The sequence below is a fragment of the Neurospora crassa genome, linkage group IV (genome assembly GCF_000182925.2).
Source record: "Neurospora crassa OR74A linkage group IV, whole genome shotgun sequence".
NCBI classification, from domain to species: Eukaryota; Fungi; Ascomycota; class Sordariomycetes; order Sordariales; family Sordariaceae; genus Neurospora; species Neurospora crassa.
Window position 1 is genome coordinate 4618132 of NC_026504.1, and position 13872 is coordinate 4632003.

General features: G+C 44.4%; 2 protein-coding genes across 2 annotated transcripts; one reads left to right on the top strand and one right to left on the bottom strand.

Annotated features, from left to right (window-relative positions):
* Window positions 1-1041: 1041 nt before the first annotated feature.
* On the bottom strand, window positions 1042-3362 carry gel-4 (1,3-beta-glucanosyltransferase gel1). Its single transcript, XM_957014.3, has 3 exons — window positions 2604-3362; window positions 1600-2544; window positions 1042-1531 (listed from the first exon to the last, which is right to left on the bottom strand). The coding sequence occupies exons 1-3, from the start codon at window positions 2793-2795 to the stop codon at window positions 1268-1270; spliced, it is 1401 nt and encodes a 466-aa protein (XP_962107.1). The 5' UTR covers window positions 2796-3362; the 3' UTR covers window positions 1042-1267.
* Window positions 3363-5293: 1931 nt separating this feature from the next.
* NCU07252 (hypothetical protein) lies at window positions 5294-6699 on the top strand. The gene has a single exon (XM_957013.2). The coding sequence runs from the start codon at window positions 5800-5802 to the stop codon at window positions 6340-6342; it is 543 nt and encodes a 180-aa protein (XP_962106.1). The 5' UTR covers window positions 5294-5799; the 3' UTR covers window positions 6343-6699.
* The last annotated feature ends 7173 nt before the right edge of the window (window positions 6700-13872 follow it).

The following is a 13872-nucleotide window of genomic DNA, read 5'->3' on the forward strand; positions in this document are numbered from 1 at the left end:
AAGGTTACCTCTAGGCCTCCCGTCGCCACCCCGTCCCTTTCGGCTTATCAGTTCAGCAGTAGGCAGCTGGACGGAAGGGAAGCTGCTCGTCCACTATTTCTACCTAGAGGTACTTGCGTGACATACCCGACTGCATCCGACGGCATTTCGAAAAGGAAGGGCCGCCGGAGTGGAGCAGCGTCGGCGACGGAATGTCCAAAGAACGACTTTCCTGACAGCCCAATGACACGGGAAGTCTTCTGTGGTGTAACATCCGATGCCTTCCAATTCTTCTTTCGTCTTCAATAAGGAGAGGCCCACCCACTCACCTCCAGATCCAAAACCCAATTGGGGATTTTCCCTCGAAACAGGCAAGTGCCTAAAAGCGGCATAACGTGGGAGCGTGGCTGCCAGCTGTGTTCCTGTCTCCCGGTCGGAACCGAGACAGTGTGTTTTGTTCCCGATTTGTTGCTGCCGTCAACCTACCTCGACCGCATCAGCTCACTTATTGGTGGGCTGCAACGGCGGGCTTGATGCTTTGGAGGAAGTCGAGCTGGAATCAGTCGGTGATATTGGTGATTGTGGAAGGTAGGTATGTTGAAGACCACCTACGTACCTACCGATCTGCATCTTGCTACCCGAACCAGAAGTGCTTGCGCGTCTACATACTGCATGGAGTAGGTACCTACTCTTGCCATGCCGTGGAAACCAGAATCAACTAGCAACACCATAATGTCGGAGATGTTGGGACCTGCCTGATGAAAACACAAATGCCATATCTTTTGGATACCAAAATGATAGACTGACTGCCTTTGGTGTACAACTTGATGTACTCCTAGTCGGGAAGTGAAGTCAGAATAAGCTGGCATAGATCATTATGATCTCACCAGGTCGATCATTTCCACAGCCAGTCATGTTGAGAGATTCATATCCCTGCGCCGCGCAAAGATGTACACGCACATCTGACAATCGCCGAACATCATCGACATACCGAACCCTGATCAACCTGATGTCCGGCAGATCAACGGCTTAGACAAACGACAACGCGTTGAAACATACACACGAAAACAGTTAACAACCACAACGACAGACTGTGAATGCATCGCGAAACGTGAATCGACTAATTTAGGTATTATTTTCAATCAGAATGCAATTCAACAGGCCCGAAATCACCGCAATCCTCCCGAATTCCTTGTCTATATGTTCTCATATGGTATAGGGTTATGTACAAAAAGCTTATTCAGCCGACACATCTCAACACTCCGTCGCTAGTCGCTACATGCGATAATTACAAAGCAACAGCACCGACAAGGGTGAAGAGGAGAGCAAGGCCGGTGACGACGAAGGGGCCCTTGTTCACGGGTCCAGCGACGGAAAAGCCAGCAGCGTTGTGGGTGGCAGAAGCGCTGGCGGAAGAGCTAGAGCCGGAGCCGGAGCCGGAGCCGGAGCCAGAGCCGCTGCCGGAACCGGTGGTGGGGGAGGCGGCATCACCGGCCCACTGGGAGCCGGCGCCGTTGAGACCGGGACCCTTGCCGGCGCCGTTCTCGAAGTACTAATTTTTGGTCAGTTAGTTTCAGGCTGCTTCACGATCCCACGCATAGTTGAGAGAGGAAAGCTTACCTTCTTAGCAGCAGCGGGCATCTCAGGAAGCTCATCCGAGTCAACGAGCCAATCGTCATCCTTGGGAGGGCAGTCCTGGGCCTTGGTCGTCTGGGAGTAGCCACCGTCACCAGTGGGGGCGGGGTACTTGGCAAGGGCCTTCTTGTAGGCCGCGAACTCGGGAAGCTCGATGCGCGCGCCGGTCTGGTCGGTGATGTCCTTGCCCTTGGTAATGTTGACGATTCCGTATCCGTTCTCCTCCATGGTGTACTCGTACATGAGACCACCGCTGTAGACCTTGGTCATGAGCTTGGGGTCCATGAGGGCCGAAACCTCGCCAAAGTCGCGGCCGTTGGTGGTGCAGCCGTACTCGGACAAAAAGATGGGCAGGCCGTAGTCGGTGAAGTTCTTGACCTTGACGTCCCAGCCAGAGGTCTTGAAGTCGCTCTTGCACCACGAGTAATCGTTGAAGGCGAAGAAGTCGGACCGCTCCTCGTCGCTGCCGCAGTTGAAGTACTTGGCCGTCTGCATGCGGTTCTTGGACACGTCGGCGGCCGAGTAACCGACGGGGATGGCGCGGTACTTGCGTGCCTTGATGTAGGCCCTCATGTCGCGGTCGGTGGCCTTGACGTAGGGCGCGGCGAGCGTACTCTCGGCCTCATCGTGGATGACCTCGTTTCCGGAGAAGAAGGCAAAGGTGTTGTCGTACTGGGCGAACTCGTCGATGGTGGCAAAGACGCTCTGCAAGTAGACGGCGTTGTAAGAGGGGTGAGGGGTCGCGCGGTTGATGGAGTACAGCGGGTTGTTGACGTCAAGGGCAACGTAGATACCGGCGTCCGCGAGGGCGTTCATGCACTCCTTGTGCGACTTGGAGTTGTCGGTAGAGTAAACACGGACAACGTTAATGCCAAGATCCTCGAACTTCTTGATATCCTCAAGGCAGATCTTGGGGTCGGCAAGGGGATCCTAGAGGTCTGTGTTAGTCAACAGAGTTTTGGTATGCTAAGATGTTTAGAGGTCCATACGAGGTTGGCAGAAGAACCGCCAGGCTGGTAAGCGATACCGCGAACGTAGAATCTCTCATCACCCTTGAAGAAGGCGTTACCCTTGGCGGTGATGGGGGTGATGGAAGCACGCTTGGTGTTCTTGGTGCCGGCAACACCGGCATTAACGGTACCGGATGCCGCAAGGGCAGTGATAATGATGGTAGAACGCATTTTGGTGATGACGGTTATGCAGATAAATAAATCGTTATGTATTCAGGTGGCAAAGTGTCACACGGGGGATGTGTGCGGGAATGTACTTCTTATAGAGTAAAAAAAAAAAAAAAAAACAGGACTAAAATACCATACAAACGAGCGATATGGCAGTAGGTTTGAAAAAGGGCCAAAAAAAGAGTTGCGGAAGAGGGAGTTTAGCGACAGACTGATGAAGAACCAACAAAAAGCCAGCGATGAATGTTTTAAAGAAGAAGACTTGGAGTGAGTTCAGCTCATTCTTGTGTACTCAAAGAGAAACACGAAGGGTGGCTAAAACCGGTTCGGGGAACAATGTTGTTTGGCCGGTGCATAGCCACCATCCAAGACGAGGCAAGACGCCAGCCAGCGCCAGCCATATGGTGACAAGAATCTTGGGGTTTCTTGGAAGCCTCTTGGAATGCCATCGAACCAATAGGCTGTCGCCGGCATCGCTTGGCTTTATTTAACCCGGCGTGGTGAAAACCCGTGTTGGGACCTCGGCGTATCAGGACAGTCCCGTCCTCCCAGTTCCCGCGAATGGCCTCCATTTGCTCCATCTGCTCCATTCTTGGTTTCCACCATTTCCAGGTGAGCCTGGCTCTCATCTGGTACCATAGTGTCCGCGCTGCTGGCGACTCCGAAATCCATTTCCAGGTGCGCATCGTCACTGTGACTTGGTGTATCGCTTGGGATCACGGTAGGGCTTGCTAGACTGGTGCAAAGCTGAGAAGCCTGAGAAGCTCGCTTGTTTGGGATGGACAATTTGGACAAGATGGGCTACACTAGAAGGAGGCTCAATTGCGTGCGCCAAGGTATACCAAGGCCCAGATGATTAATACCACCGTCCACTCATTTCGCGGCGGTTGATCAAACGCCATCAATCCATCCTCGACAATATTGTATACATACACTAGGTTCTCACCACCCCAACTCATCAGGAGTTTCGGTTCTGAGAATAAGGTACTGCGCACCGTTTGTTCATCATGTCCATCAATCACCCATGGACATGTGGATGGGAATCTTGAGATGTTTTAACAGAGGATTGAACTCCATAGATTTCCATACGTTAGGAATGCCGCCTCGGATCTCCCAATCATCAGGCGTCGAACCATGCTTTGGCAGGATTTGTTGTCGGAAAGTGAAACACGAGGAGGACCCAGAATGAACCAAGCATTCTCGAGGCATCATTCGTTAAATACGAGCGGGAAGCATGAGGTTGACATGAGTGGTAGAACTACGTATCCAAGTTCTCCACTTCGCTTCTCCTCCATTCCACTTTGATGAGATGCCCGTTCGATGGGAGTCCCGATTCTTGGTTCGTGATGATGGAGTCGACTGACTGGGTCTTCGAAAACAGGGCTCAAACAACGGAGCCAAAAACGAATTACCCCTGGCGGGTTGGCACTGCTTGGCGGCAACCGCATGCTGCAGCGATCCGCTGTGACATTGGATGTTAGGTCGTCCAATCTCCCCCGGCCTGGAGTGGGGCTCACCAGCTAGCTGCCGAAATTGTGGATCGCCACATCCCTCCAGCGCCCGAGTCTGGACCGACACCTCATTTGGCGGCTTTTCTCCCTTACATTGGACCCTAACCCTCTGATTGACTCGACTTGACGATTCTGTGGGAGGGAGGAGGGAGGCATGTGGTGTAAAGTACCCGACAGCAGCTTTCTTGGGCTCTGGGGAAGCGGATATGAAATGTCGGGAATCACTCCATTTCAAGGTTTGGCGAGCTCGATATGTGATTGGAATGATACCCTCCCCAGCATCCAGAATCGTGCCTGTCTAGCCTTGATGGAGGATTGAAGAGTGTGTGCGTCAACCTCTCCAAGCAAGAAAAAGTATATGTCCCTTGGCGACAAAAAGTGTTGCTCTGCGCACCTTGCAGGAGAGGACATAACGATCGGCCCTAGGTCTTATTATGCTTCACCCGGAACCGAAGAGATGGGAATCTGGGGCTGGATGCTCCGTGTTTGTCCAATCACTCTTGGATTCGGGCTCCGTAGATGAGGGTCAGTGACTGACGTTCCACATGGTGAAACTGGAACCAAGGGACGATGGAGTCTGTTTTGTTTGGCAAAACTCATCTGGGTCAACAACGGTGACCTCAGGTTGCACGAATACGGCGTCAGGCGCCGTACATGAAGGGCCTCGGGATATGTTTGCTGCAATGCATATGTTGTTTCTGGCCTCCCGATGGGGCCGCATGTCGGCATCAACGCCGGTACGTGTGTCAACAGCGCAAATCAATGTGCAAATATCAACTCTAGACAGACTTCTTGCACATAGAGTCAGCCCTACCCAGTCAGCTGAGCTCCCCAAAAGTTAGGACTTGGAATAGCGATTCCCAATGTCGCGATTGCCCAAGCACAACACCATGGTGTAATTTGCCAATATGCACGATGCCGTTGCTTTCTCAGCAAATAACAAAACTAAAGCTGCTTGGGTTCCACATATGGATAGATTTTCTGAGCTGACGCCCGAATTAGCAAAGTCTCGCATCAGTCTTACACGATAGTACCATCAGTAGAAAAATGTAAGGGAGTGTACAATCGATCAAACTGTCTCGGAGACCGTTTTGCTTCTGTCCAAGCACATCGTTGAGTCCAAGTGCCAGAAACGTGGTATGGAGGGTGAAAGCTCAGCACAGGTTGCGTACCACGCAGTGTCTCAGACCCTCCCGTTCCGAGACCTATCTTGCCTCGGCCGTTGCGATATTGCACAAAATCCGTGCGAAGGGGAGGAAAAAGAAAAGCTTCGCCAACGGTTTTATCGTGCTGGCTGCTGATGTCGCTGTTATATATCTTGAGTGCTTTGCCACTGCTTTCCAGTCGAGAGAGTTCTTGATAGCAAGATCTCACCTGCATCGCACCCTCATTCTCGAATACTCATATATCAGCATCGGCATCAGCATCAGCATTGGCACACAGTTCCAGGAGCCCAGCAAAAATACCAGCCGAGAAAGAAGAAGCCATCCATCACAATGCTTTTCTCCGAGATATTCGTCATCGTCGTGGCCTGCATCACGTGGGGTCTCACCTCCCTCGGCATGGCAGTCTACTACCATCACCTCTTACCACTAGAAGCCCGTCGGCGCTCGCCCACGCTCCAAAACAGCAGTGTCCTGTCGACACTTGTTACGACTCTGCTCTTCATCGCCGCTTTCATTTTCTGGCCCTTCATCGCCCTATGGAACCTCTGCGCCCAATCTCCCGCCATCGTCAAAGGGACAACATGCTGCAATTCAAACATGTCCAGAGGAAGACCCAAGGCTGGATGCTGCGGGTGCAGTTGCATTTCGTGCGAACCTTGCATCAGCGACGAGGTATATGAGATGGAGAAGACCCGAAAGGAAGAGTCAAGACGGATCGTCTGCGGCGTCCAGAGCGTGCAACCAACCATGCAGCAGACGATGGAGATGAGGCCGTATTCCGCTACCTCTACCGCCCAAGAGAAGCGGGTCGTTGAGAGTAACGAGTCTCTGACCGAGAGCGCTCAACCGACACCGCGGATTGACAAGTGCTGATTGAGGGCAGAGGCAGACGAGAGGTTGTTGTCGGCGATGGAAAGGGCGTTGAGTGAGGGTTGTGAGTGGGGGTTGCGCTTCATGAGAAAGTGCAACGCCGTCGAACTTTGGGAGAAATCATGATGGGTAGAAGTTCTGTGTCAATTACAGCAGAGAATTTGCGGAAGGTCCTAGAACAAGAAGAAAGTCATGATGGACGCCCGAGAGGGCGGTAAATGAAAATTGCGAGTGTGTCCGTTCAGTTAAGGTGGAGGCTCACGCTCAGCTAGCCGGTAGGCGTCAATGAGAATGGTGGGATGGTTCAAAGAGGTTGTAGATTTGAGAAGCTGCAGTCCATTACGCAGTCGCTGGTGTACTTCATGTGTTTATTTTGGTTGTGGTGAAAGTGAGGAATCGCAAGCTGAAAAGGCGAGTGCGGGCAACTGGCCTCAACCAAGTCAATACCATAACCCTAACCCCCGGCGCAACGATGCGGTAAGAATTGCGCACATTCTGATTGGACAGACCAAGCTCGCGCATTCCATCATCGGAATCCAAGGAACCTCCCCCCACCTCCCTTGTCGCATCTTCATCGCCTCGAGACTGCTTTTGTTGTTTCCAAACATCTTTCCTTACGGTGTTGACAAACCTCTCACTTTGGAAACAGCTGTCGCTTTCCCACGCGATGCGCAGCAATTAATGTCAATGGCACCCAGAGGAACGGCCAACTAATCACTGTACCTGACTTCACATACCCGCTGTTAGGTTGCCAGTTTCCTTGTTGGCGAACCAACAAAGGTACCTTGGTACTGTCCATTCCCACACTCAATCGCCTGTGCAGTCTTGGCAAGAGGTGTGTGTGCGTGCACACACACACACACACACCGCACTTCTGTATTGCACAACTTCGTTAAAATTCATTATTTCACAACAATTTCTACATCAATTTAAAGCTATTTCAACGTACAAAGTAATTACAACACTAATAATTAATTAAATCCATTACAATAATACCTCCTAAAATAATCTTCAATTCAAAACCCACCGGCGTAAAGCGATCCTATACTCGAAGTAGCGCACCAATAGTCTACTTCGACGAAGATCAAGACCAGGAAGATCCCAGCCTAATAATTCTATAACGTACCTCCTCCCGCCCTAGAAAGAAGAGCTATAAAGTTAAATAATTTATTAAAATTATTCTTAAAATTATTTTACTTAAGAAGAAGATTATTCCTATTAAGACTACCGTTAAGAAGACTACTATTAAAAAGACTGTTATTAAGAAGGGGAAGGCTATTGCGTTAGAACTAAAGCTAGAGCTAGTCCCAATCCTAGTCCTAGAACCGCCGTCGTCCCCCCCTAAGCCTACAATACTTATTAAAATTTCTAGTAGCGAAAAGGATTTTAGTAATAACAATAAGGTCGAATAATAACTCCCTATCCGCCTTACCCCCAAAAAGCGGGCTCTCGATACTTTATTTTATTTATCGGGCAATAACAACGGCGAAGTAGCCTCCCCGACTAAACTAACTACCTCGGCGCTACTAACTTAGCCCCGCGCCGCCTATAAGCCGGTTACTATAGTACTACTACTACTACGTCCCAAATACTCTAATTCAATACAAGTCTAATTTAATATAGTCGGTTTATATATTACTACTAGCCGTACTAAATTACCCGCTATTAAAGAATATAATTTATTTAGAGAGGTGTAAGACGAACGGCACGATGGATGCAAATGGTCTTGCAAATGATCTAATTGTATTGTTTTTCTCTCGAATCTAACTGCTGCTTGGATGTATTGCGGCACCAGGTTTTATACCCGATGTATGGGCGGTTGAGCGCCCTGTCGAGCTTGCCCAGTGCCTATCGAGCTTACCCAGTACTTGACTATCAGTCGTCCCGACTGTTAACCTTCCCTGGGCTACTCCTCTCACAATGCCCCCTCCATAATAATGATCGTCCCGATCATCTCTAAATACATGAAGGTAGGTAGTCTAGTGTAACCGTGAGAGTAGTAATTGTAATCCGCAGCCTGGTACTATAAAAAGCTAAAGAAAATGAAAAGGAAATACTATTTATCGGTCAGCAAAGTCATTAGTTAATCGCACAGCACGACCGACCGGCGACCAATAATAAGAAAAATAAAGATAGCATTCAGCCGGACAATGGGCATCAAACAAAGAGCCCTTACTGAGAATGAAAGAGAAAAGGAAAAGGGAACCAACGACATTATTATCAAAAGTCCTAGTACTATTATCCTCCAGGGCAGGATAATTTGCAATAAGGCCAATCACGCGCCATATCCCACAATTATAGCTCAGAGGCCATCGCAATGTCTTCAATCGTCGACCGTCGTCTAACTCCAACTATCGCTAGATTGGATCTCAATAGTGTTAGGGGCGGCGGTTGGATTAGCAATAGGCGCTAGGGCGGCGGCTAGGTTGGCAATAGGCACTAGGGCGGCGGCTAGGTTGGCAATAGGCGCTAGGGCGGCGGCTAGATTAACGATAAGCGCTGGAGCGGCGGCTGGGTTGGCAATAGGCGCTAGGGCGATGGGCGCGATAGGCGCTAGGGATTCGATAATACGCTTCTCAAAGCCGGTCTAGGGTCCGGACCTTATATAGGTATATCGTTGCCCAGCCCGTATTTCCATAAGGCACGGGTACTTAGGGCTATTAGGTGAGCAGATAGTATCGGTAGCGTTGTTAAATTCCAGCTCGTCCCACGCGATCTAGGTTGCGCGCGGCGTCTCAAACAATATATCGATTGTTATACCGGTTCTGAATCCTCGGTTGATGGCTGCGCTAATATTATTCTAGTAGTTGGCCGCGTCCGCGGCTCCATCCTCGGGCAGATTTTTAATTATTTTGAACGCCTCCTTAGAGCGGTATATTACGTCCTTCATTTCGTCCACCACTTATTGGTGCTCCCTAGCCATAAGGTTATGTCTACGTTGGAGGCCGTCGTATTCGTTGCGTAGATTAATATATTCGTTATTCAGTTTGCAGTAGTCGTTGCGTTGATTCTCCAACTCCTTACACTACTTTTCTTATTCTTCGCGTAGTTCGCGGCAAGCTTGTCGGAGTTCGTCCAGCTCGGCCTGAAGTATATTGTAGGATTTGCGTCTCTTAGCTAAGGAGTTATTAATCGCATCGGTTGGGCGCTTGGTTACAGCTTAATTAGTAGCAGTATTATTAGCGGCATTCATCGGTTGAATAGCGCTAATTATAACCTGTTCAATAGAGTTGAGGGTTCTAGGGACCTTGGGTTCTCTAATATCCAATGTAGTAGCTATTAACGGCTATATAATATTCGGGGCGGGGGCGACCGGTTGTACGACGTTCGGGGCGGGGGCGACTGGCTCGGGTTGATTGCTTTTGGTGTGGGCGAGTTACCAATTGTGGCGTGCCTTAACGACAGCCGCGTACTATATATCGATTAATCTTACATCCCTTAAGTAAATAGCTATAACGCTGTATACTTTCAGCTTCAACTGCTCGCGGGCGATAGTTTGCATATCTGCCGGTTTATTTACATTAAACGCTTGGACGGCCTTATTGATAATAAAATCGAGCATTCCTCTTATCTTACATTGTACCGGCGGCGCTATATCGGTATCCTAGTATGCCAGGATTGCGGACTCATTGCCGTTGTAAGTATAGTACTGGTTAACCTTAATTATTAATCCGAGGTTGGAGGCTTCTAAATTACTAAGCCACTCCGTCATATTATAGTTCAAGGTCAGCATTGTAAAGTAGGCCGCTTTAACGATAATATAGTTCAACGGCTTGATGCTATTTTCGACGATAGCGTCGTCGATGCCCTTACGTAAGTTAGCGCCTTTAGTAGTCGCGATAGTCTTAAATGCGTCACAACTACGGCTATAGTAGTTATTATCGGATATGCGTTTATAAATACTATAATCTATAAGTATATCTATAACTATAACTATTTCCTCCTTAGGTAGATGATTGCGGATGACCTACTCGACCTTAGGCAGTAGGTCGTTATCGGCTCGTTCGGCTTGGGGCTTGCCGGTACGTTTCTTTAATGGTAGCTAGATCTACTATAATCCTGCCTACCTCTGTGCGTTAATTAAGTGTATAACTATTATTCTATATTATTCGTTGTTAATATCTATTTTGGGCGGCGGTATTCGGTGGATGGAGTGTTTAGGATAATCGGCTTATTTAGGCAATAATATAGGGGAATACCAAGGTTTATATAAGTTAATAATTCGGATTTGGGTCGGCGGTAGTGTAAGATAGCGTTAAGTACCTTATAAGTCGATCCCTTAGAATTTAGTTAGTAATAATAGGAAGTATCATTAAACTGCGTGTACGTTAATAGTATAGATTTGTATAGATATTAGTATAAGGGGATGTTAAGCGTTTTATAAAATAATCTCCTAGGGTTTGGTTAGTGAAGATAGGAGGGGATATCGAGCTTCGTATATGTTGATAGTACGGATTTATATAATTAATAGTATAAAAGGATATTGAACGCTATATAAATTAATCTTTTAGAATTTAGTTAGCGATAATATATAAGGTATTGGTTATAGCGATAATTAAAGTAGTGAGAAGAGCGCTTTCAAACTAGCGATATACTTTCTTATAAATTTTATTATTAAAAGTGTTTCGGTTGGTGTAAAGAGTAGTACTACGTTTAAGGTCGCTAATATTTCCTTTTATTTATCTTTTATTAGGATAGCGACAATAATATTAGATTTAAGGATATAGTTGACTTTAGTAATAGTAGTTTCGACTAAGGATGATTTATTTGCGCGCACTAGCAATTTAGGATTAATAAAATAAAATTATTCGTAATTACATACGAGATTTTGGGCGTTTTCTATTAATCTGTTAATATATAGACTTCCTCGCGGGTGCTATTTATTATGCTTAGTACTGTAGCCTTTATATTTAACCCAATACTTAATTAAGGGTTTACCGCCGTACTATAATATTTTGCGATTTATAATTTTTTCGATTTTATATAATTGCTAATTGTTGGTATTGCTTTTAATAATAATTTATTTACTTAGTTGCTCTTTATAATAAAATAAATCTTTACTTTAGGGATATTCTTTCAAATAGTTTATTGAAATAACCGGATGAATTTTCTATACGCGGGGCAATTCGAATTCGTATATAAAATTACCGACTTTATGTTTAACTGTAAACGGGCTAATTTGCTAGTCGGCGTACTTACGTAATTTAGTACTTAATTGAGTATAACCTTTATATAGTTGCAATATGACTTTATTTCCTTCGATAAATTAAAATAGTCGATAACTTTAGTCGAATATTAATTTATATTTTATTGTAGCCTAATTAATAGTTTCGACTACCTTATAGTAATATAAATGTTTAACGGCTTCGAAATTGTCATTTTAGTAGTCCGTTAGTTTGAGGAAATCCAATGCTGTATTTAGTTTAAATTCTATTACAATTTCGTTGGGGGTGCAGTCTAATAATGTTAAAAGATTATTGTTAAAGTTATATTGTAAAGCGGGGAGGATGTTTAGCTATAGAATTTTAGGGTTCTCTACTATATAGTATTAGATGGCCAGCTTAATTTCCTAGTTTTATTGTTCGATTTAGCTATTCGATTTGGAGTTCTATGCTATAGTGTATACTAATATTACGTTCAATTTCCGGAAGATTGCTTTCTATATTGCAAATAGAAATTTGGTATCCCGATTGGAGATAGAGATTCGGAATAATCCCCAGTCGTAGAGTAGTAGTATAGTAATTAATCGTTCGGCCTACTACTCCGTAATATAATTTATTTGGCTGGGAATTAATAGAATTTTCTTAGTAAAGCTATAGACTACGACCATTATCGCGTTGTATTAGTCTCCCCTTTAAATTATTAATTGACTTGCTTACTTTGGAAGTCCGATAATAAAATTTATATAAATAGTATAGAAGGGTATGGGATGGGGTAGAATAGGTTTTATTAGTCTAGGGGTGGTTTTATAATCGGTCTTGGATTTAAAGTATTGTAAGTAATGCTCTATGTACTACCTTAGAGCTTTTATTATACGGGGAAAATAAAGTCCTTTTAATTTTAATATTATTCTTATTAGGCTAAAATAGTAGCGTTTATTGTATACGAAGGCGAGTACTTCCTATAAAATATTGTTAAGTACGTATAATTTTACTTTACTTATGCGAAGAAAGTAGTATAGTAATCCGTTTTTAAACTGAAAGGGGAATTGTTTATTAATATTAAGGCTGAACTTTATGTTATATTTGTTGTATTTTTTAAGTTTCCGTATAACGGTAATGTAATATTTGTTTATTGTATAGCTGTTAATGAACTTCGTTTTTGTATCCTTGTTTATATAGATGTAGATTGTATAGGCGGTGTTTTTCTAAATATTGTTGAGTTCGCTCGTATTTAGTCGTAGTTCAATTTCGGTACCGGGCAATTTAAATAAGGCATTTAGGACGATATTAACTTTGTTTAGTATGTAGCGAACGTTGAAATTGAATTGAGATAAATATATTAAAGCGATAATTAGCTTTGAATTTAGCTTTATAAGGTTGGTAGTATTTAGGTTTATTTATTTTATAATGCTGATTAATGCTTGGTAGTCGGTTAGAATGATAATGGGTTTAGTGTAAGATTGTATTAATTAGTGGAGAGAACGGTAAGTTTAGACTAAGTATACCGTTTCGAGCTCTATTAGTTAATAATTCTTTTCGGTAGTGGATAATTGTTTACTATAAAATAAAATAGGTTGGATTTTATAAATAAAAATGGATTTCCTATCCTACTAATCGCCTTCGATATAGAAGATTATAATCCTAAATCCCTATCTTTTTAAGGCGTTAATTTTGAAGAAGGTAGTTCGGCTAGGATAATAATAGAAGATTATCGTCTCTTTTATTAATTAATCTTATAAGATAGTGAATATTTTCTTTTTTAGGTTTGTTAGTGTAAAATTTAGTGTACTAGTAAATATTTTCTTTACGGCTAGGGACTTCTTTTTTAGTATTTTACCTTCTTTTCTACTAGATTCGATGAGTTTGGCCTTCCTCTTTTTTAGTGGACCGATTTTTTAGATAAACTAGGGAATAAATTGTTTTAGGAAGTTGGCTAAGTCGATATAGTATTTTAGCGATATTAGATTGGTTGGTTGCTGAATATTCTAAATAGTTGTAATTTAATTGGTAATTATAATTATACTTAGTCTGTTTATATAATGATTTAGTAAGTGGATTGATGGGTAGGTTATAAAAGACTTTTTTGTAGTGATGTTGAGGTTAATATTTTTAAAGAGTTTAAAGATTATTTTGAAGTGTTTTAGATAATTGTTGGTTATATTGCTAAATATTATAATATTGTTAATATAGTTAGTTATAAAGGCGCGGTAGGGATATAATTTCTAATTAATAAAGTGCTATGCGTAGGTTAGGGAGTTCTTATAATTTATTAGTACGATATTAGATTGTTCTAAGCCCTTCGGACTAATTAATATTATTCTATTTTAATATAGTAGATAAATGCTGATTTAATAGAAAAATGTAGAATTAT